The sequence below is a fragment of the Nyctereutes procyonoides genome, unplaced genomic scaffold (assembly GCF_905146905.1).
Source record: "Nyctereutes procyonoides isolate TBG_1078 unplaced genomic scaffold, NYPRO_anot_genome, whole genome shotgun sequence".
In the NCBI taxonomy this organism is placed as follows: Eukaryota; Metazoa; Chordata; class Mammalia; order Carnivora; family Canidae; genus Nyctereutes; species Nyctereutes procyonoides.
The window spans coordinates 76,266,551-76,288,007 of record NW_026575146.1 but is presented as its reverse complement, the minus strand read 5'-3'; the positions used below and the strand labels follow the sequence as shown (position 1 = coordinate 76,288,007).

The 21,457-nt window shown below is 49.1% G+C and overlaps 1 protein-coding gene across 4 annotated transcripts in view; it reads right to left on the bottom strand.

Annotated features, from left to right (window-relative positions):
• ERCC1 (ERCC excision repair 1, endonuclease non-catalytic subunit) overlaps nucleotides 1-19,936 on the bottom strand; it is a 35,421-nt gene extending 15,485 nt beyond the window's left edge. For 2 of the 4 annotated variants that reach the window (XM_055311267.1, XM_055311264.1), the window contains exons 1-2: nucleotides 1,095-1,177; nucleotides 501-612 (exon numbers count right to left, since the gene is read on the bottom strand). In XM_055311267.1, the coding sequence (XP_055167242.1) occupies nucleotides 501-593 (93 nt within the window). In that variant the 5' untranslated portion in view covers nucleotides 594-612; nucleotides 1,095-1,177. Of the gene's footprint in view, nucleotides 1-500; nucleotides 613-816; nucleotides 859-1,094; nucleotides 1,178-18,851; nucleotides 18,905-19,803 lie in introns of those variants that run through there. The other 2 variants (XM_055311265.1, XM_055311266.1) reach the window with 2 other exon arrangements.
• Nucleotides 19,937-21,457: the final 1,521 nt, after the last annotated feature.

The following is a 21,457-nucleotide window of genomic DNA, read 5'->3' as shown; positions in this document are numbered from 1 at the left end:
CTCACTGCCAAGATGTCACCTCCTCAGAGAAGCAGTCCCTCTCTTCCATCATCCCCTATATCTTTATTAGCCCACTCTGTTGTCCTTCCTAGCCCATAGGGAGCAGCCAGTACTCAACACCAGCCAATTGTTTTCCTGTGGGAATGCGATCACAGTGTGGTCAGATCCTTCAATTTACCAAAAGATGTCAAAAGGCAGACTTTTTTTTTTTTTTAATTGCAAAGCCTTCCAATTCTCCAATGTCAGCAACAAATTCATGCTTTGCAAGGCAGGGTGCTGGCCACAGAAAACACATGCCAAGGCCATAGGCTGCTTGCCGGAGCCCCCTCTTGGAATCACCATGACATGTGACAGACAGGGAAACAGACTTGCGGAGAGCAAAGGTGTTTTCCCAAGGTGACCCAGGCCACATTTCCTAACCCACACGGCGGCCACCGGACCGGACCCTTCTTCTCAATCACCCCCTACCTCCCAGCGTTCTCCCCATCTCCTCGTCCTACCCCTACAGGAGGGGCCTCATCCTCGCCCAGTGGTATGAAGAATTTCTTCCTCGTGGGTGGCTCGGCGGGGGGCCGCACTGCGTCTCCGTCCATCCCAGGGTTCTTCTGGGGCCTGAAGATGAAGACATGGCGGCGGGAGCGAGTGAGACACCAGTGTCTGCCTTCCCATCCTCCCCGCAGGAACCCCCACTCACTGCCATCCCGCCCTCAAAACCCCAGGGCTCCACAGAGCATCAAGTTGCAAAGAGCCGGTGCCCCAGATTTTTAAGGCCCCGCCCACAAGGAGCCGCCACCTCCAGCTCGCCCCGCCCCTTACCGTCCAGACTTTTCATTAGCGCCGCCCCTCAAGCACCCCACGTCCTATCCACCCCGCCCTCACGGTTCCCCGCCTTGGGTTTGCCCAGTCCAGCCTCCGTCCCCTCCGCCCCGCCTCCAGGCTCGCACCTGATACCCTCCGCTCGCCCCATCTCGTCCATCTCTCAGACCCTGCGACAACTGATTGGCTTCTGCGGGTGCCAGTCGCCTCCCCTCCCGCCCCCCGCCCGTCCGCCCCTCACGACCCAGCCCCGCCGTCGGAGCGCCGGGAGAACTCACCTCCTTGCCCCCGAGCCGGGAGCGGAAGACCGGAGAGACAGCGAGGCGACCCACCGCCGACGCGGCCAGCGCGTCCCCGGGCTCGCCGCACTTCCGGCCTCTCTAGCCCTCGATCCCGCCCTCCTCGTTCCCCAGACGGGTAGAGCTTCGAGAGGGGCGGTCCCCGCGCCGCTCTCTATGGTCCTGGAGGACTGCGGCGGTTTGGGTGGGAGAGAGCCGCGGACCTACCCCCTGGTCGTCTCTGGTTGTCAAGAAGTTCCATTTGGATGCTCTTTTTTTTTTTTTTTTAAGATTTTTCTTTAATTTACTCATGAGAGCCAGAGAGAGGCAAAGACATAGGCAGAGAGAAGCAGGCTCCCTGCGGGGAGTTTGAAGCGGGACTCGAACCCAGGACCCTGGGATCAAGACCTGAGCCCAAGGCAGACGTTCAACCACTGAATCACCCAGGCGTCCCTGGATGTCCTTATTAAGCACCTCCTTGTGCTCGACCTCTGGACAGGACTCAGTGTGGGGGTGGGGAGTGTGGGAGGGGTGGAAGGAGATCAAATCGGGTTCCTCCTCTAAGCCCAGGCTCGGGTTGGCATCCCAGCTCTGCCATTGGCTTGGCCTCGGCGTCCGCATTCATTCATTCTTGCATTCCACACGCATTCCCCCAGCGCCGCCTCTGTTCCCCGCCCTGTGCGGGGCAGTGCTGGCGACTCAGCGGTGACCGTTGATTGACAACCATAGCGCCCTCCTGTCCTCCTGGAGGGGTCCCCGTCCAGTGGTCCAGTGGGAGAGACAGACTGGTTCCCCAACAGTGACCACCCGGAGAGGGCAAGGCTGGAATGGGAGACCCCACGATGGCCGGGGAGAGGGGAGAGGCCGCCCAGCCCAGCCCCAGGGTAGGGAAGGGCTTCCTGGAGGAAGGGACATCTGAGCAGAGACCTGGTCGATGAGTTAGTATTAGTCATTTCCTGAAAGAACAGTATCACACTGTTCTAACTTGCGGCTCTCTGGTTACTAAGGAGAGAGAACATCTTTTTTTTAGTTTATTGGTCTTAGGTAGTTTGTCTTCTGTGGATGGCTTGCTCATATCCTTTGCCCAGTTTTTTAAATGGGGTTGTATGCCTTTTTTTTTCTTTTTCTTTCTTTTTTTTTTTTTTTGTTAGTATTTATTTGCAAGGATACTTTACGGATTCCGATTCTAATTCTTAGTTGTGTGTATTTCCAGTGTTCCCTCCTAGTCTGTACTTTGTACTTTAACTATTTATGTCACAGAGAAATTCTTAGTGTTTATTCACACCACTTATCAGTCTGTTCATCCTGACTTTGGCTTTTGGTGTATTATTTGAGTCCTGCAGTACCCCAAGGTCATAAATATATCCTGTAATTACTTTTAGTACTTTCCGACTCTGGATTTTGTTTGTCTTTAATCTATACAAGACTTATTTTTGAAACTGCACTATGGCAGGAATTTATGATGAATGTAGCCAATTGTCCTCAAACCATTTATTTTAAAAATCAATCTTTTCCCTAGTTTTGATGAACCAAATTCTCATATACAGGCATCTATTTCTGACATTTCTATTAAAGTGGGGGTTTTGGTTTTGTTTTTTTAGATTTTATTTATTTATTCATGAGAGACCCAGAGAGAGAAGCAGGGACATGGGCACAGGGAGAAGCAGGCTCCCTGTCTGACTCCATCCCAGGAACCCAGGACCATGAGCTGAGCCATGGGGCCCCTCTATTAAGTTTTATTAATCTCTATATCTGTTCCTTGCCTCCATGCTACACTGGTTTTTTTTTTTTCATGTTGCCCTGTTCAAAGATTTTATTTGGATATGTTTTGTGATCACAGCAGGCAAGTCTCCTCTCTGTTCAGTTTCAAATCTGCCTTTACCATTCTTCCAACCTTTTCTCTTCTAGATGGATTTTAGCAGCTGTTTTTCCACTTCCATTAAGAATCCTACTGAGATTGATATTGGAGTTTCAATGAATTGATGGGTTAATTAAAAGAAGTTTGATTTCTATTTTTAAGATTTTATTTATTTATTTGACATACAGGGGGAGAGAGAGAGAGAGAGAGAGAGAGAGAGAGAGCACAAGCAGGGGGAACAGCAGAGGGAGAGGGAGAAGCAGGCTCTCCACCTAGCAGGGAGCCCAATGCAGGACTGGATCCCAGGACCCTGGTCATGAGCTGAGCTGAAAGCAGACACTTAACCGATTGAGCCACCCAGGCACCCTAACATCTTTTTCATATACATGAATATACGGATTGCCTTTATCTCTCCAATGATTCCAGCTTTTGTTAGGAGCCTACTATTAAAAGTTTTTTGTAAATAATTTTTATTTGCACAACTGATTCATAAATACATTTTTGTACTAGTCTTCTAGGAGAGCTATAACAAAGTACCCAGGGACACCTGAGTGGCTCATTGGTTGAGTGTCTGCCTTTGGCTCAGGTACGGATCCCAGGATGCTGGGATCAAGTCCCACATGGGGCTCCTTGCAGGGAGCCTGCTTCTCCCTCTACTATGTCTCTGCCTCTCTCTGTGTCTCTCATGAATAAAGAAAATCTTTAAAACAAAAACAAAGTACCCAAACCTGGGTGACTTAGGTCCCAAAAATGAATTGTCTCATGGTTCTAGAGGCTAGAGGTCCAAAGCCAAGGTGTTGACAGGGCTGTGTTCCCTCCGAATGCACAAGGGAAGGATCTGTTGCGGGCCCCTCTCTTAGCTGCTGGTAGTGTCAGGAGTTTCTTGACTTATAGAGGACCACCTTCTCCCTGTGTGGTGGTCTTTTCTCTGTGTGTGTCTATCTCTGTGTCTAAACTCCCCTGTTTAATAAAGACACCAGTCATATTGGATTGGGGCCCATGCTAATGACCTCATTTTAATTTGATTATCTCTGTAAAGACCTTATTTCCAAATAAGGTCACAATTTGAAGTACCATGGTTAGGACTCCAACGTATCTTTTTTGGAGGACAGGAGTTAACCCACAATTCTGTTACTTTTTATAAACTTCTTCCTTCTAGATTCATTTGACTACTTGCTACAGAGTCTATTCACTTCTAATTCTTTCAGAGAGCATCCTGGCTAATCATGTTCTGAGTCTTGCTCATCTCAAAATGCCTTCGTTTCATCCTCACAATTGGAATCTCCTTGGGGCACCTGGGAGGGTCAATTGGTAGAGTGTGTGACTCTTGATCTTGGGGTGGTGAATTTGAACCCCGTGTTGGGTGCAGAAGTTACTTAAAAATAAATGAAATAAACTTTAAAAATAAATAAGATGGGCAGGGCACTTGGGTGGCTCAGTGGTTGAGCTTCTGCCCTGGCTCAGGTCGTGATCCCGGAGTCCTGGGATCGAGTCCCACATGGGGCTCCCCGCGGGGAGCCTGCTTCTCCCTCTGCCTATGTCTCTGCCTCTGTGTGTGTGTCTCTTATGAATAAATTAATAAAATATTAAATGAATAAATAAATAAATAACCATAACCAAGTCCTGGCCAGCAGGGGCTGGAGCTATTTGGACCACTGTTGTATCACAGTGGGCCTTCTTATGCTGTCCCCCTTTCCCCCCCCACCTCCCACTCCCCACCCTCCACCCCTAAGCGCTTGGCAACCAGAATAGGCTACCAAACTTTGTATTGTGTGAATGAACAGAGAACAGAGGCCGAGTGCTACAGCAAGCAACTGCACTGCTGGGAGTCTCAGTTTCCCCATCTGTAACTACTGAGGACTCAGTAGGACCACAGAGAACTGTATTGAGATGGATGGTTCGGGATCCCTGGGTGGCGCAGCGGTTTGGCGCCTGCCTTTGGCCCAGGGCGCGATCCTGTCGACCCGGGATCGAGTCCCACGTCGGGCTCCCGGTGCTTGGAGCCTGCTTCTCCCTCTCCCTCTGCCTATGTCTCTGCCTCTGTGTGTGTGTGTGACTATCATAAATAAAATTTAAAAAAATTTAAAAAAAAGAGATGGATGGTTCACTCATTCCTTAAATAACTATATATGGAGCACCTACTATGTGCCAGGCACTGGGGACATAGCTGTGACCAAATCAGCCCAAGTCCCTGCCCTGTGGAGCTGGTGGTCTCATGGAGGAGACACACCATGAGAAAGAAGCACACAAGGGCACCTGGGTGGCTCAGTTCATTAAGTGTCTGCCTTCAGCTCAGGTCTCAGAGTCCTGAGATCAGGTTCTGCATCTGGTTCCCTGCTCAGTGAGGAGTCAGCTTCTCCCTCTCCCTCTGCCTGCCGCTTCCCCTGCTTGTGAGCTCTCTCTCTCTCTCAAATAAATAATTTTTAAAAGATTTTATTTATTTATTCATGAGAGACAGGGAGAGAGCGAGAGAGGCATAGACAAAGGTAGAGGGAGAAGCAGGCTCCATGCAGGGAACCCGATACAGGACTCCATCCCAGGACCCCGGGACCACGACCTGAGCCAAAGGCAGATGCTCCACCGCTAAGCCACCCAGGCGTCCCAATAAATAATTTTTTAAAGATTTTATTTATTTATTTATTTATTTATTTATTTATTTATTTATTTGTTTATGAGAGACATAGGGAGAGAGGCAGAAACATAGACAGAGGAGAGGCAGGCTCCCTGTGGGGAGCCCAATGCAGAACTCCATCTCAGGACCCCGGGATTACGACCTGAGCCTAAAGCAGATGCTCAACCACTGAGCCACCCAGGTGCCCCTCAAATAACATCTTTTAGAAAAAAGAAAAAGCAGCATACAAATAAGAGAGTTTCAGCGGGCCACATTGCTATGAAGAAGATAAAGCACGGTGCCCTGAAGCAGGTGATACAGGAGGGAAGGTCACACTGTCACAGGATGAGGAGCTCTATAAATAATAAAAATATTACCGCCGCCACATAGAGTACCATCAAAATAGATAGAGCACTTACTCTGAGCTAAGTTAGCCTCACAATAATCTTCCCCTTAGGCATTCATAGGTCACTTGACATGCGAGGGAACTGAGGCCTCAGTGACACAGAGAAGGACCATGCCAATGTGTTCCTGAATCCAAGGGCGAGAGAGTTTATTCTAGAAGGAGGCCAACCTGGGTGGGCTTAGTTTCTCCCTGTGGAGAATGGAATTGCCAAACAAACCTGCAACTCAAGCCTTTTCCGCCAGGGGGCGATGGCGCCCCACAAGAGGATTTGGGGTGCCGGGGCGCGGAGACCTGCTCCGCTAGGATTCCCCCAAAACACCCCCCAACACACACACAGAGGACCCTGCGCAGGGAGCCCCTTCGCTACCTCCCTCTCGTTTCTTCGTGGCAGGAAGTGCAGCGAAGGCCCTGCCACCTGCGGTTAACGTAATGGGGAGCCTGTCAGGGGTAGTTGCCGCCGGGACACGTTGCCCTCGGTTCTACATCATTTCCAAGTTTTGATTTTCCTTTTTAATTTAATTTAATTTAATTTAATTTAATTTAATTTTATTTTATTTTATTTTATTTTATTTTATTATTTATTCATGAGACACATTGAGAGAGAGGTAGAGACAGAGGCAGAGGGAGAAGCACGCTCTGTGGGGGGGCCTCATGTGGGACTCGATGCCAGGACCCCGGGATCATGCCCCGAGCCACCCAGGTGCGCCCCCCCCCCATTTTGATTTCTCCTCGATTCCCCAATAGAACTTTCAGATCCTGGATTGGAAGCTTCCCGGCTCCCAGAGTTGCGAGTTGGAACGTTCCACCTGTCCTCACTGCGACTCCGCGTCGTCCTCCTTCCAAACGCTCCAAGTTTAAATTCCAACTGCAATTCGAGTTCCCGGGGGGGGGGACTCCCCGAGAATCTGGCCCCAGCTCCACTCCCACAGCGTCCCCTAACCCTAACGTCGAGGTTCCTGGGCGCCTCCGAGGCATTGGAGTGGGGATGGAGACTACGGGCACCCCCGCCCCCGATTCCGCCGGAGGAACCCTGGGCGGGGGGCACGGAGGCGCCATCCGAAGGCCCTGGAAGCGGGGTGCGGCCGAGGGGCGCAGTGACCAGGCCGGCGTTCCCACCCGCCTCTAAACTTAGCCGCAGTGACGCGCGGCCCGGCGATCGCGGCGGGGCTGGGGACGCAGGGGGGCCGGAGCGGAGGGGGGCGGCTCGGCTCCGAGAGCCTCTATTTATAGCGCCCGGAGCCCGAAATAGCGCGGAGCCGAGCGGCCTGCATGACGCGGGAGCCGCCGGGGACTGACTCACCCGGCCCCGAGCGGCGGCCCCCGGATGGGGGGACAGTGGAGGCGCCCGGCCCCGACCCCGCGCCATCCCGGGCACCTCTTCTGTCCGGCCGTCCCAAGTCTCCACCCGTCGCTGGGGATGGATATGCAGCAGAAGTGAGGATCTGCAGCGCGAGACACTGAGGTTAGATCAGAGGTGGGACTTCCGCCGAAGGGCCCAGAATCATCGAGGAACGATCTTTCTTTCTTTCTTTCTTTCTTTCTTTCTTTCTTTCTTTCTTTCTTTCTTTCTTTCTTTCTTTCTTTCTTTCTTTCCTTTTCTTTCTCTTTCCTTTCTTCCTTCCTTTCTTTCCTTCCTTCCTCTTTCCTTTTTTTCTTTCCTCTTCTTTTTCTTCCTTCCTTCCTTTCCTTTCTTTCCTTCCTTTCTTTTTCTTTTTTCTCTTTTCTCTCTTTTCTCTCTTTTGTCTCTTTCTTTTTCTTTTCTTTCTTTCTTTCTTTCTTTCTTTCTTTCTTTCTTTTCTTTCTTCTTTCCTTCTTTCACATAAGTGCTACACCTGACTCGGGGCTTGAGCCCATAACCCTGCAATCCAGAGTCGCCTGCTCTACCAGTCACTGAGCCAGCCAGGTGCCCTTCCAGGAACTAACTTTATATAAAAAGAGAGGTTGGGAAGGAAGGAAGATTTAAGAACTAGAATATGCACACACACACACACACACACACACACACACACACACACACACCTATTTCCCACCAGCGACAGGACCAAATCATCTTGTGGACAGAGAAACAATAACCTGGCCAGTCACCAGACCAGAGCTGTCCATCTCTCCAGGGCTCCTTGCATGCTCTTCCCACTGCCTAGCATGCCTTTCCCTATTTCCCCATTTATAAGAACTTGTGTCCCTCAGGGACCCAGTGCTAAAGGCAGTCCCTCCCAAATGACAACTCTGTGACCCACAGGACTTGGAGCACCACAAAGGCAGGGCCAGGCCCGTGTCAGTCATCACTATGTCCCTAGCACTGCCCAGCACAAGACAGGCCTCTGGAGAAATTAACTACATGAATAAAAAATGTTGGCAATAAAATAAAATGACGTTCCCCAAATTATAATAGCAAGTGTTTATTATATGCTACAAGCCAGGCATGAGTCGGAGAGTCATCTCCCCCGGGTCTCACTATAACCTTAGCAGGGAGAGGTGCTTTTACTATTTTAATGATTACTATCCCCACGTTAGAGATGAAGAAACCACAGCTCAGAGAATATCTGAGCTCAGACAGTATCTCAGCTCAAAGAATATAAGCTCATATTGCTTGTAGTCAAAGCTGTCTCTTGAACCAGGCCCCTGGTCCCCAAAGATGTTCAGTTTCCCAGCATACTGTCTCTGGGCTCTGTCAAACCCGAAGCTAACGAATGATGCTCAAAGTGCAGTCCATGGAACCCTGGCCCATTCCCCAGTACTCTTTCAAGGAGTTCAAGAGGTTAAAATGTTTATAATAATATAAAGACACTTACTTGCCTTTTTCACGTTCACTGTCTCATGTGTGCAAGGTGCAGCCTGTATAATATCACAATACACTAGACACAGAAGCAGGTGTGAGGACAACACATAACTATCTTCCAGCGAGCCAGACATTAAAGTGATCTGCAAAAATTATAAAATGATGACCCTTTTCTCATTAAATTTTTCTGGTTTGGGGATATATGGCTATTTTTAATCAAAAAATATATGATTTTGGGGATCCCTGGGTGGCTCAATGGTTTGGCGCCTGCCTTTGGCCCAGGGTGTGATCCTGGAATCCCGGGATCGAGTCCCGCGTCGGGCTCCTGGCATGGAGCCTGCTTCTCCCTCCTCCTGTGTCTCTGCCTCTCTCTCTGTCTAGGTCTATCATAAATAATAAATAAATAAATATTTCAAAATATATATATGATTTTATGTTAACATGAAATTTTTTTAAAGATTTTATTTATTCATGAAAGACACACAGAGAGAGAGAGAGAGAGAGGGAAAGACACAGGCAGAGGGAGAAGTAGGCTCCATGCGGGGAGCCTGACATGGGACTCGATCCAAGGTCTCCAGCATCAGGCCCTGGGCTGAAGGTGGTACTAAACCACTAAGCCACCTGGGCTGCCTGAAATTGTTTATTTTTTAATGAATCAAATGTGTTTTAAATTTCTCAGTTTTGGGTGCCTGGGTGGCTCAGTGGTTGAGCATCTGCCTTCAGCTCAGGTTGTGATCCTGGGATCCTGGGATTGGGTCCCACATCAGGCTCCCTACAGGGGGCCTGCTTCTCCCTCTGCCTGTCTCTGCCTCTCTCATGAATAAATAATTTTTAAAAATTAGTTTTAATTTATAATGCAGTAAATATTGATAGATATAATCCATATTTAAAAAACCTCTTTGCAAGAAAAAAAAAGCCCAACTCTTTGGAGTCCTCAATAATTTTTAAGAGCATAAGGGGTCCTGAGACCAAAAGTTTACAAATCACTGAACTAATAATCATGTATACTTGGTAAGTATTATATAAAGGACATTCTTGTCCTTTATACATCATTTCCACTGAGGACAGGAGAGGTTTCTCTGTCAAAGTAGCATTTAAGAAGAGACCTAAAGGGACACCTGGCTGACTCAGTCAGTAGAGCATGTAACTCTTGATCTTGGGGTTGTGAGTTCAAGCCTACTTAAATACATACATATATACATAAAAGAAGAGAATGGAATGATGATTGGGAATTGGCTAGGTGAAGGGAGGGAGAGCTTTCAAGGTGGCGAAGCAGCTTATGCAAAGGCTGGTTATGCAAAGGCTGATAGGTAATTGCTAGGTGAGTTTATTTTTTATTTTTTTCTAAGATTTTATTTATTTATTCATGAGAGACACAGAGAGAGAAGGGCAGAGACACAGGCAGACAGAGAAGCAGGCTCCCCACAGGGGGATGTGGGACTCGTTCCAGGGACCCTGGAATCAGGCCCTGGGTCAAAGGCAGGTGCTCAACTGCTGAGCCACCCAGGTGTCCCAGTAGGTGAGTTTTAAGAAGGCTCATGTATCTGGAGCACAGGGAGCAAAGGGGAGAGTGGCAAGAAATAAGGCAGAGCAATTAAGGGACCAGATTCCTTGAAGGCTATATAGTAAGTATTTTAGATGTTATTTTGAGTGGAGAATGAACTATAGGGGAGCAAAGATGGAAGCAGGAAGGCCCGTGAAAAAGGGACTGCCATTGTCAGATGGTAACCTGGACTGGGGTGATGGAAAGTCAAGGGCAAAGCTTAGGTTTGAGGGCAGTAACACGAACCACATTTGCAGACTGGGGAAGAAAGTTGACAATTCCGGCTGAGCCTCCTCAGGTTGTTGAAACCTCTAAGACATCCTAGGGGGAAATGTCAAATAGATAGAAGGGAGTTCCAGGTTCAAGATTAAAATCTGGGGTGCCTCCATGGCCCAGTCATTTAAGTGTCTGCCTTCGGCTGAGATCAGGATCCCGGGGTCCTGGGATCCAGCCCCTCATCAGGCTTCCTGCTCAGTGGGGAATCTGCTTCTCCCCCTTCCTCTGCCTGCTGCTCCTCCTGCTTCTTCTCTCTTTGCCAAATGAATAAATAAAATCTAAAAAAAAAAAAAAAAAAAGATTAAAAGCTAAAACTATTTTAGTATGAGAATTTGGCCAGTTTGCCTGTTAGAAGGCCAACCACCAAATATTTGTGTGAACGGAATTTTATCTATTATTAAAAATACAAAGATAGTTGGAGACCTTTTTTTTTAAGAGTTTTTTTTTAATTTTTATTTATTTATGATAGTCACAGAGAGAGAGAGAGAGAGAGAGGCAGAGACACAGGCAGAGGGAGAAGCAGGCTCCATGCACCGGGAGCCCAATGTGGGATTCAATCCCGGGTCTCCAGGATCGCGCCCTGGGCCAAAGGCAGGTGCCAAACCGCTGCGCCACCCAGGGATCCCTGGAGACCTTTTTTTTAAAAAAAATATTTTTAAGTAAGCTCTCCCAGGGTGGGGCTCAGACCCAAGATCAAGAGTCACATATTCTTCTGTCTGAGCCAGCCAGGTGCCCCAATAGTTGCAGGTCTTTAACCAACAATGTCTAGTAGCAGTAATCAGCTAGAAATTATAATAAAAATAAGGAGTTAGCAAACTAGAAAAATACCAACTGCATGTACACTGGTGACTCTCAGATTTTTATTATTATTATTTATTTGAGAGACAGAGAGTGTGGGTGGGGGTAAGAGCAGAGGGAAAGGGACAGCAGCCATGGGACTCGATCCCAGCACCCTGAGACCATGACCTGAGTCAAAACCAAGAGTTGGATGCTCACACAAATATTTGGTGGTTGGCCTTCTAACAGGCAAACTGGCCAAATTCTCATACTAAAATAGTTTGTTGATTCTTTAAGTTTTTCCTTGAAAATGATCCACATGGGGCAGCTCAGGTGGCACAGCAGTTTAGCACCGCCTTCAACCTGGGGCGAGATCCTGGAGGCCCTGGGATTGAGTCCCACGTCAGGCTTCCTGCGTGGAGCCTGCTTCTCTCTCTGCCTGTGTCTCTGCCTCTCTCTTTCTCTCTGTGTCTCTCATGAATAAATGAATAAAGAATCTTTAAAAAATAAAATAAAATAAAATGATCCAAATGGCAGTTTTCTCTCTTGCCTTCTGATCTTTACATCTCGTTTATTTTTCTTGTCTTATACGCATTTGCAAAGACTTCCAGGACTGTGACAAATGGCAAAGTTGATCGATTATCATGCACTGCACATTACAACACTCGAATATGACTCATCTCATTATCTCCATTCTACAGAGGGAGAAAGTGAGGCACAGAGAAGGTAGTCTCTTGCCCAAGGCCACACAGCAAGGAAGCAGTCAAATTTGGATTACAATCAAAGCTTGTGTTCTCAACCACTGCCTTAAAAGAAAACTCAATAAGCATATTTTTTTCAACAGGCAAAATACTCTGCAAATTTCCACAGGCATCTCTGAATTTTGGATGAGGAGCCGGAGACTTGTGGTCTGGTTCTGGCTCCACCCCCTTGCCTAGACTCAGTTTCCTCTGGTGATGGAGGGTTGGAAAAGATGGTATCTGAAAGCCACAGAAACTCTGCCTTCAGAGTGGAGGAGACAGGCCCCCAAATAGATCATGTTCATTTCCTGTGGCTGCCTAACAAAGTACCACAAACTTGGAGGCTTATTTTTGTTTGTTTTTTTGTTTTTTGTTTTTTGTTTTTTTAACTTGGAGGCTTAAAGCAACAGTTTATTCTCTCACTTGTTCTGGAGGCCAGAAATCCTAAATCCAGGTGTCTGGCAGCAGGGCCACAGTCCCCACCCCCTATGCCCCTGAAGATTCTGGGGAGATCCTTCCTTGACCCTTGCAGCTTCTGGTGGCTCCAGGCACTCTTGGGCTTGTGGCCGGATCACTCCAGTCTCTGTGTTCCTCTTCACAAAGATTCTCCTCTACCGAGCGAGTCCCATCGCCCTCTGCCTTTCTCTTCTAAAGACACTTTGCCGCTGGGTTTAGGGGCTGCTTGGATAATCCAAAATGATCTCACCTCAAGATCCTCCCCTTAATTACATCTGCAAAGACCGTTTGTCCAAATCAGCTCACCTCCACAGGGCTCAGGTGGACATATCTTGGGTGGGGAGGGGTACATCATTCAACCCATGACACAGATTAAACGGGAAAACCCATAACAGGGAAATGAATACGTGGCAGTTAGACTGGGAGGTGTCCAAAACTTCGTGATTGCACATGCCTATTCCAGCATGGAATGGTGGAGACCCTCCCTTGAGAACCCAAGTGACCTGAATATCACTGTTAGAGGCTGTGTGTGTGCTGCCTACTTACTCCTGGACATCCTCAACTCCAAGGATGGGAAGTCTTTTAATGTTTTAAATTAATTTATTTATTCATGAGAGACAAAGAGAGAGAGAGAGACAGGCAGAGGGAGAAGCAGGCTCCATGCAGGGAGCCCAATGTGGGACTCTATCCCATAACCCCAGGATCACACCCTGAGCAGAAGGCAGACAGACGTTCAACCACTGAGCCACCCGGGTGTCACCAGAGGATGGGAAGTCTTGAAGGGAGCTTTTCTTCAACTGTTTTAAAGATTTTATTTATTTGAATGAGAGAGAAAGAGACAGACAGAAAGGGGGGGGAGGGAGGAACAGAGGAAGAAGGACAAGCAGACTATGTGCTAAGAGCAGGCTAGATTTCAGGACCCTGAGATCATGACCTGAGCCAAAACCAAGAGTTGAACGCTTAACCGACTAAGCCACCCAGGCCCCCCCCCTTCTTCAACTGTTAATGTGGGGTCAAGGGACCTTCTCTTACACAAAAGCAGCAAACAATAGTAAAAAGCAACATTCACACAGCACTTAATTATGCCAGGCCCTGGTCTAAACGTTTAAGATCTATTAACTCACTTAATCCCCACGAAATCCCTTTGAGGTCCTTTTATAGAAGAATAGACTGAGGTGCCAGGAGGTTGCAATTACAGGTTGCAAGTTACAGAGCTAATACTGGAACCCTGCAGTCTGGGTGCAGAGTCTGGGGGCTTGACTGTAACCTAAGATAAACTGTCACATGTAAAAAATCTGGACTTTGAGGGGACTCCTGGTGAGCTCAGCTGGTTAAGTGGCTGGCTCTTGATTTCAGCTCAGGTCATGATCTCAGGGTCTTGGGATCGAGCCCCACATGGGGCTCCAAGTTCAATGCAGAGTCTGCTTCAGATTCTCTCCCTTTCCCTCTGTCCCTCCCCCTGATGTTCTCTCTCTCTCTCTCTCTCTCTCTCTCTGAGATAAATAAATAAATCTTAAAAAAAAAAATCTGAACTTTGAGGAAACCACACTCCTAGATCTGTGCTCAGAAAATTGTCCAGCTATGCTGTCAGATAGGGCAGCCACTGGCTGCATGGCGTTCTTGAGTGCTTGAAACATGGTTGGTCCAAAAGACAGGGCAGCCAGAAAAAGAAATGTAAAATATTTCATTAAAAATTGCTGATTTGGGGGATCCCTGGGTGGCGCAGCGGTTTGGCGCCTGCCTTTGGCCCGGGGCACGATCCTGGAGACCAGGGATCGAGTCCCACATTGGGCTCCCGGTGCATGGAGCCTGCTTCTCCCTCTGCCTGTGTCTCTGCCTCTCTCTCTCTCTCTCTGTGACTATCATAAATAAATAAATAATTAATTTAAAAAAATAATTGCTGATTTGGAACGCCTGGATGGCTCAGCGGTTGAGCCTCTGGCTCAGGGTGTGATTCCGAAGTCCAGGGATCAAGTTCCACATAGGACTCCTCATGGGGATCCTACTTCTCCCTTTGTCTGTGTCTCTGCCTCTCTCTCTGTGTCTCTCATGAATTAAATAAATATATTTTGAGAGACGCACAGAGAGGCAGAGACACAGGCAAAGGGAGAAGCAGGCTCCCTGCAGGAAGCCTGATGCAGGACTCCATCCCCGGACTCAGGAATCACACCCTGAGCCAGAGGCAGACGCTTAACCACTGAGCCACCCAGGTGTCCCAAAAGTTGCTGGTTTTGAAGGATGCCTGGGTAGCTCATTCAGAAGAACATGTGACTCTTGATCTCAGGGTTAAGAGTTCAGGATCCGTGCTGGATGTAGGGACTACTAAAAAAAGATAAACTTAAAAATATGCTGATGATATTGAGCACATGGTGATATAATATTTTGCAGCTCTCCGCTTAAATAATATACATGAACAACATTATTTTCACCTGTTTCTTTTTACTTTTTCTAGGGTGGCTACTAGAACATTTAAACTTACACAGGTGGCTTGCATCGTATTTATCATGGGCAGCTCTGGTCCACGGAATTTGCCATTAGCATGTTCTCCATCCGGGAGGACATTGGGTGTTGGGGTGCCATTTGTTCTGGGGCCACTGAACCTTGAGATTTCTTCCCATGTGTTACAACAATCCATCCCAGAAGCAAAGTCAAGTAGAGTGACTGATACTCAGGTCAAAATGTGCCCCCTAAAGGAATTTCTAAAATCCTTTCCACCACCATGCCCAGATTGAGAGGCCACAGTACCACATATAGGATTTTATGGTCACTCTATATATAGAGTTTATTTTTTTAAGACTTATTTATGGGGATCCCTGGATGGCTCAGCGGTTTGGCGCCTGCCTTTGGCCCAGGGTGCGATCCTGGAGTCCCGGGGTCAAGTCCCGCATCGGGCTCCTGGCATGGAGCCTGCTTCTCCCTCTGTCTCTGCCTCTCTCTCTCTCTCTCTCTATCATGAATGAATAAATAAATATTTAAAAAAAATAAAAGACTTGTTTATTTACTTACTTATTATTTTAGAGAGAGGGAGGGGGAGGGTGAAGCAGGCTCCTAGCTGAGCAGAGAGCCTGATGCGGGGCTGGATCCCAGGACCCTGGGATCATGACCAGCCGAAGGCAGATGCTAACCCACTGAGCCACCCAAGCATCCCTAGAGTTTATTTTTCATTCATGTAAGTGTGTGCCTCTACGGAGAATGCTATAAAACAAAAACTTAAAAAACTGAGATACATGCTCGACATAACTGGACAAGCCAGGCTGCCTCAAGGTCCAGAGGTCAACTACAGACTCTGTCCCTTTCCTGGCTGTGATTCTTTCGGTAAGTCACTTGTTCTCACTGGGGCTCAATGCCTTCATCCAGAAACTGGGAATGTTGGTTCCTGGCCCCGAGGGTTATTGGGGGGAACTCCATGAGGTAGAATGTGCAAAGTGCCCAGCACACTGCCTAGCAGAAAATAATCTACACTGACCAGGTTTCTTAGGCAGGGAGGGGGGGAAGTGGGAGTTTAGGTAGAGGGATTCCATGCTAGGTTCTGAGCAGAGGGGATGGCTGAGATGGGCCTTGAAGGATGGAGAAATATTCACTAGGTGGAGAAGCATGGGGAAAGTATCCTGGCAGAAGGAACCAAAGTTCAAGTTCAGGTAGCATGCCAGAGCACAATATGATCAGGAAAAGGCAAGGGGGTTCAGGTATGATTTGAGGGCAAAATTAAAGTGTGCTGGGGCAAAGCAGGGGGCAAGAGATGAGGTTGAAGAAGCAGCAGCATTCAGGGCACAGAGGGTCTCGTAGGTCATAGGACTGGAGCACTGGGGAGCCATAGCAGGCTCTGAGCAGGAGAAAGACCTGACAGGAGCAAGTCTGTGTTTTTGCCAGATCCTTCTGGATGGGAGGTAGGTAGTACTGGGGCAGGAAAACAGAGGAGTGGAGGGCAGGATGAAGTGGGGATAGGGGATCAAGTTGGAAGGGGGAAGAGCCAGAACATATGAAATCTTGGGGCGCCTGGGTGGCTCAGTTGGTTAAGCATCCGATTCTTGATTGGCTCAGGTCATGATCTCAGAGTCCTGGGATGGAGCCTCACATCAGGCTCCCTGCTCAGCGGGGAGTCTGCTTCTCCCTCTGGCTCTGCCTCTCACCCCCTCTCATGCTCGCTCTGTTTTCTCTCTCAATAATAAAAAATAAATAAATAAATAAATAAATAAATAAATAAATAAATACATTTTTTTTTTAAAAAAAAGAACATATGAAATCTTTAAAAAATAGAATGAAGAGGAGGGACAAGCTATGGGGGGAAAGAGAAAGAAGGCATCCATGATGAGGCCAGGCCTCTGATCCAGGAGACAGGGTCAGTGGTGGGCCTATGCCTGAGCTGGGGACCCTGGAGGAGGAGGCACAGGAAGGAAGATATTGAGGTCAGGGTGAAATCTTGTGGGACATCCAGGAGGCAACATCCAAGAGCTGCCCAGACAGTTGAGTCTAAAGGGCAGAAGAGTTGGCCAGGCTGAGACCAGGAGGCTGTCAGAGTTCAGACAGGGCTGAAATCCTGACAGTGGGAGGTGGAGGGTGCAGCAGGGTAATCTCACATCAGGCAACCATGACTGTGGGAAGTGGCCCTGCTCAGCACAGCAGCCTTGGCCCCCAGGTTCTCATGTCTGTCTACACCTGGGGACATGGAGATGGGTAAGCCCAGAGCCCCACAGGAGAGCCTGATCAGTGGAAGAGCCCAGATGCACACAAGCAGTCCATGCCTCCACAGGGGGAAGTGTATGATGAACGTGGGCTCCAGGAAGTACAGAGATCCATTCCCAAGGACTAGGGACAGGGCAAGTGTCAGGACCAGTTCCTAGAAGGGGCTTGGAAAGGGAATTAATTAGAAGTCTCTCAGCTTCAAGTGCAAACACATTTAGGGAAATGTATTGTCTCATGTTAAAAAAATTATAATAATGGGATACCTGGGTGACTCAGTGGATGAGCATCTACCTTGGGCTCAGGTCCTGGGATCGAATCCTGCATCAGGCTCCCTACAGGGAGGGACAGAGCTTTTGTCTCTGCCTGTGTCTCTGCCTCTCTCTGTGTGTCCCTCATGGATAAATAAATAAAATCTTTAAAATAATAATAATAATAATAATAATAATAATAATAGTAAGTAAGGTCAAGGGTAATACCACCTTCAGTCACAGCTTGATCCAGGAGCTCAAATATGACATGAAGTCACTATCCAATCTCTAGGTTCCATTTTTCTCTGATTTTTTTTTCTCCTCCAGAGGACTTTCCTTGAGGTAGTAAAGATGGCCCCAGCAGCTTAGAGCTTACATCCCACCCTCTTAGTGACCCCAAAGGGAAGAAAGGTCTCCTGCCCTGTGGTTCCATCACTCACAAACTGGATTGGGCCACATGTCCACCCTTGAAACAAGCACTTTCATCAGAAGGCAGAACTGGAATGCTCTGATTGGCTGATCCTAGATCATGTTCCCTTCCCGGGAAAGGAAGAGTGGGGTGAGATATACAGGTGAACTGAAATTTGGGCAGGGGTGGTTTCCCAAAGGACAAGGAGAATGCAGAAGGCTGGCAAAGCTACAGATGTCCATAAGGCTCAGAGAAATGGTAGGCGGGGAAACAGCTTCCTCATTTGTTAACGAGGCATGGGAATAGTACCTTATCTCCTAGGTCTAGAGAGAGGATTCAGAGAAATAATGCAGGTGATGCATTTAGCAGACTTTTCTGTGAAAAATAGCTAAGTGGTGAATAAATGGCACCTTTTTTTTTTTTTTAAGATTTTAAGTAATCTCTACTCCCAATATGGGGCTCGAACTTATATCCTGAGATCAAGAGTCACACACTCCATGCAGGGAGCCAACCAGGTGCCTCTGCAGCTATTATTTTTAAAATACTTCTTTCTGCCTCTGTCTCTGTGTCTCTCATGAATAAATAAATAAAATTTTAAATTTTAAAATTAAATTAATTAATTAATTTTAATTTTAATTTTAATTTAAAAATTATAATAATGGGATACCTGGGTGTCTCAGTGGTTGAGAGCATTTACCTTCATTTCAGGTCATGATCCCTGGGTCATGGGATCAGGTCCCGCATTAGGCTCCTGCATGGAGCCTGCTTCTCCCTCTGCCTGTGTCTCTGCCTCTCTCTCTGTGTCTCTCACGAATAAACAAATAAAATATTTTTAAAAATAAATAAAATAGTAATCAATACTGCCACTGCTGAGGATGAACAGAATCTGTATGCTGGGAGGTCATGAGCTCCCAGGCACAGGATGTGACCTAAAATTGAACAAGCACACACTGGAAGCTCATGCAATCTACCTCCTGCAAGCTCAGTGCCCAAATGGTTTCTTTCCAGGCTTCTGTCACCAGATCTGTGAAATGGGAAGAGAGTTTGGATTAAAACACAAGGCTGTTTTAGATGCCTCTTCTCATCAGATTGCAGTCAGCTCACCTTCTCAGAGAAAAGCATTTCCTGACTCCTCTTGCCAAAATATCCTCATTCATTCATTCATTCATTCATTCATTCATTCAAGTGATCTCTACACCCAGCATGGGCCTCAAACTCACTACTCCCAGGTCAAGCCAGCCAGGTGCCCCGTCCCCCTTTATTTTAACAAATCATCGCATTTTACTTTCCTTATAGCACTTAATCACAATCTGAAAGCATCTTATTTACTTTCTGCCTCCCCATTAGAACGTCAGTCCCATGAGAGGCCTGCTCAGGGCGTGATCCCACCCCGCGGGTAGAGTCCCGCATCGGGCTCCCTGCATGGAGCCTGCTTCTCCTCCTGCCTGTGTCTCTGCTCCTCTCTCTGTGTGTGTCTCTCGTGAATAAATAAATAAAATTTTTTTAATAAAATATTTTTTTTAAAAAAGAACGTAGCCTCAGGAGGGCAGGAATCGGGAATCCCTATCTTGTTTTTTTTTTTTTAATTTATTTATTTATGATAGTCACAGAGAGAGAGAGAGAGGCAGAGACACAGGCAGAGGGAGAAGCAGGCTCCATGCACCGGGAGCCTGATGTGGGATTTGATCCCGGGTCCCCAGGATCGCGCCCTGGGCCAAAGGCAGGCACCAAACCGCTGCGCCACCCAGGGATCCCGGGAATCCCTATCTTGTTCACCGCTCTGCCCCGGTCACCTGCCCCCAGTGCCTGGCACACAGGCGGCCCTTGATAAATATTCCTTGAACACGAGATAAACGTCACTTCTGCGAGGCAGTAAGCTTCCCCATTGGCAGAGGCTTCCAGGCTGAAGCAGAGGGATCGTACCTCGCAATTCATGCTGCAAGGCCCCTCTCCGGCCTCAGTGTCGTGGTTAGTGAAGAGGGTCCGCGGGCAGGTGGCCCCAGGCCCCCTTCCTGCCTGCGATCCCCGCGGCGGCCACCAGGGGGCGCGGCGCCCCTGCCCACAGCCCGCCCGCGGCCGCCGAGCCCCGGTGGACGCGTCCCGACGTCCCTGGAATGTTCTGCGCCCCGGGCGAGCGGAACCCGGGAGGCTCGAGCGGATGCGAGGCGTCCGCGGCCGGCGGGCCGCGCTCCTCGCCGCGCAGGGGGGCGGGCGGGCGGGAGGTGACTCAGGCGCGCGCCCCCGGCGCCCGGTTCTGGCGAGGGGGCGCGCACGGCCTCGGGAACCCGCGCGGCGCCGCGTCCATTTTTACCCGAGCGCCGCTAAAAATAGTCGCCGCGCTCGGAGCCGAGCCCGAAATAGCGGCCCCCAGATAAGGCAGGACGACTCAGCGCTTCCGGGGAGCGGAAGGGGAGGCAGCGGGGGGCGGAGGATGGAGCCGGGCTCCGCGGGGCCTCGCCGCGCCGTCCCGGCCGTCGCCCCCCGCCCCCCTGCCCGGGCCACCGCGCTGCCCCCGACGGCCCCGCGCCTGTCCCCAGCCTGGCTTCACCCCGCCCGCGGCCCCCCGCCACCCAGCTTCCCTTCCAGGCCTCGTCCCCGACCGCGGGCCCTCCGCTCCGCTCCCCTGCCCTGCCCCGCCACCGCGTCCCCAGCGGGTCCTGGGCCCTCCACCTACCCGTCCCTGAGCCCTGGCCCTGCTCTCCCCCACCCACCGCCCCGACCTCAGGCCTTCCTGACTCTGCCTCTGCACCCCCCATCCCAGTCCTCCGCCCAACTTCTAATGGGCAGGGGTGGGTTGTGGGGAGAGGGGAGGGGGTGGGGAGACCACAGGAAGTAGGACAAGCTGCGGGCTCCGGGTGAGGCACCTTGACTTCTTGGTTTGCTTCTACAGTGGACCCAGTAGGTTTATGTCTGGGTCGGTGCCAGTTTTCTCCCCTATGTCCAGCCTTAGGATTCAGGCTGGGGCCAGACAGGAGGTCTTCCGGTCACCAATGTTGGGGGTCTCCGAGCCGGCAGCCCTCTGTGCACAGCCTCTGTGCACAGCCTCTGCGCTCACTGTGTTGTTCCCAGCAATCCTAAGCCCACCACAGTTCTTTCCTCCCTTGCAAGTCTGTGATTGGACACGACAGCTCCAGGCCTGGGAATGGGCATTGATTGAAACAGCCAGAAACCTGCTTTTTCTGGGCCCAAGTGACCCCTTTGCACTTGGATCCTCTAAGGCACCTTCCCATTCTGATATCCTGTGGCTTTCAGTGCTTAGTCCAAGAATCAGCTTCAAGGAATCTTACGTTGCATTTTCCAAAGGTCCAAAGGCAACACCTACATCTTCTAGTGTCTGAAACATCACAGGACAGACGGACTGCCCTGTTCTTTTGTGGCCCCAGAAAGCAGGATGTAGTAGACAGAGTTGATTCAGGTAGAACTGCCTGGCTGTGGATGGAAGGCCTCAGGTGGTGGTAAGGTCCCTGTCCCTAGAGGACACCAAGCTTCAGCCAGATGCCCACTTGTTTTGTTGTCTGGATGGCTGGGGGACCTCACTACCAGGCAAATGGACTGAACTGAAAGGTCTAAGGCATGA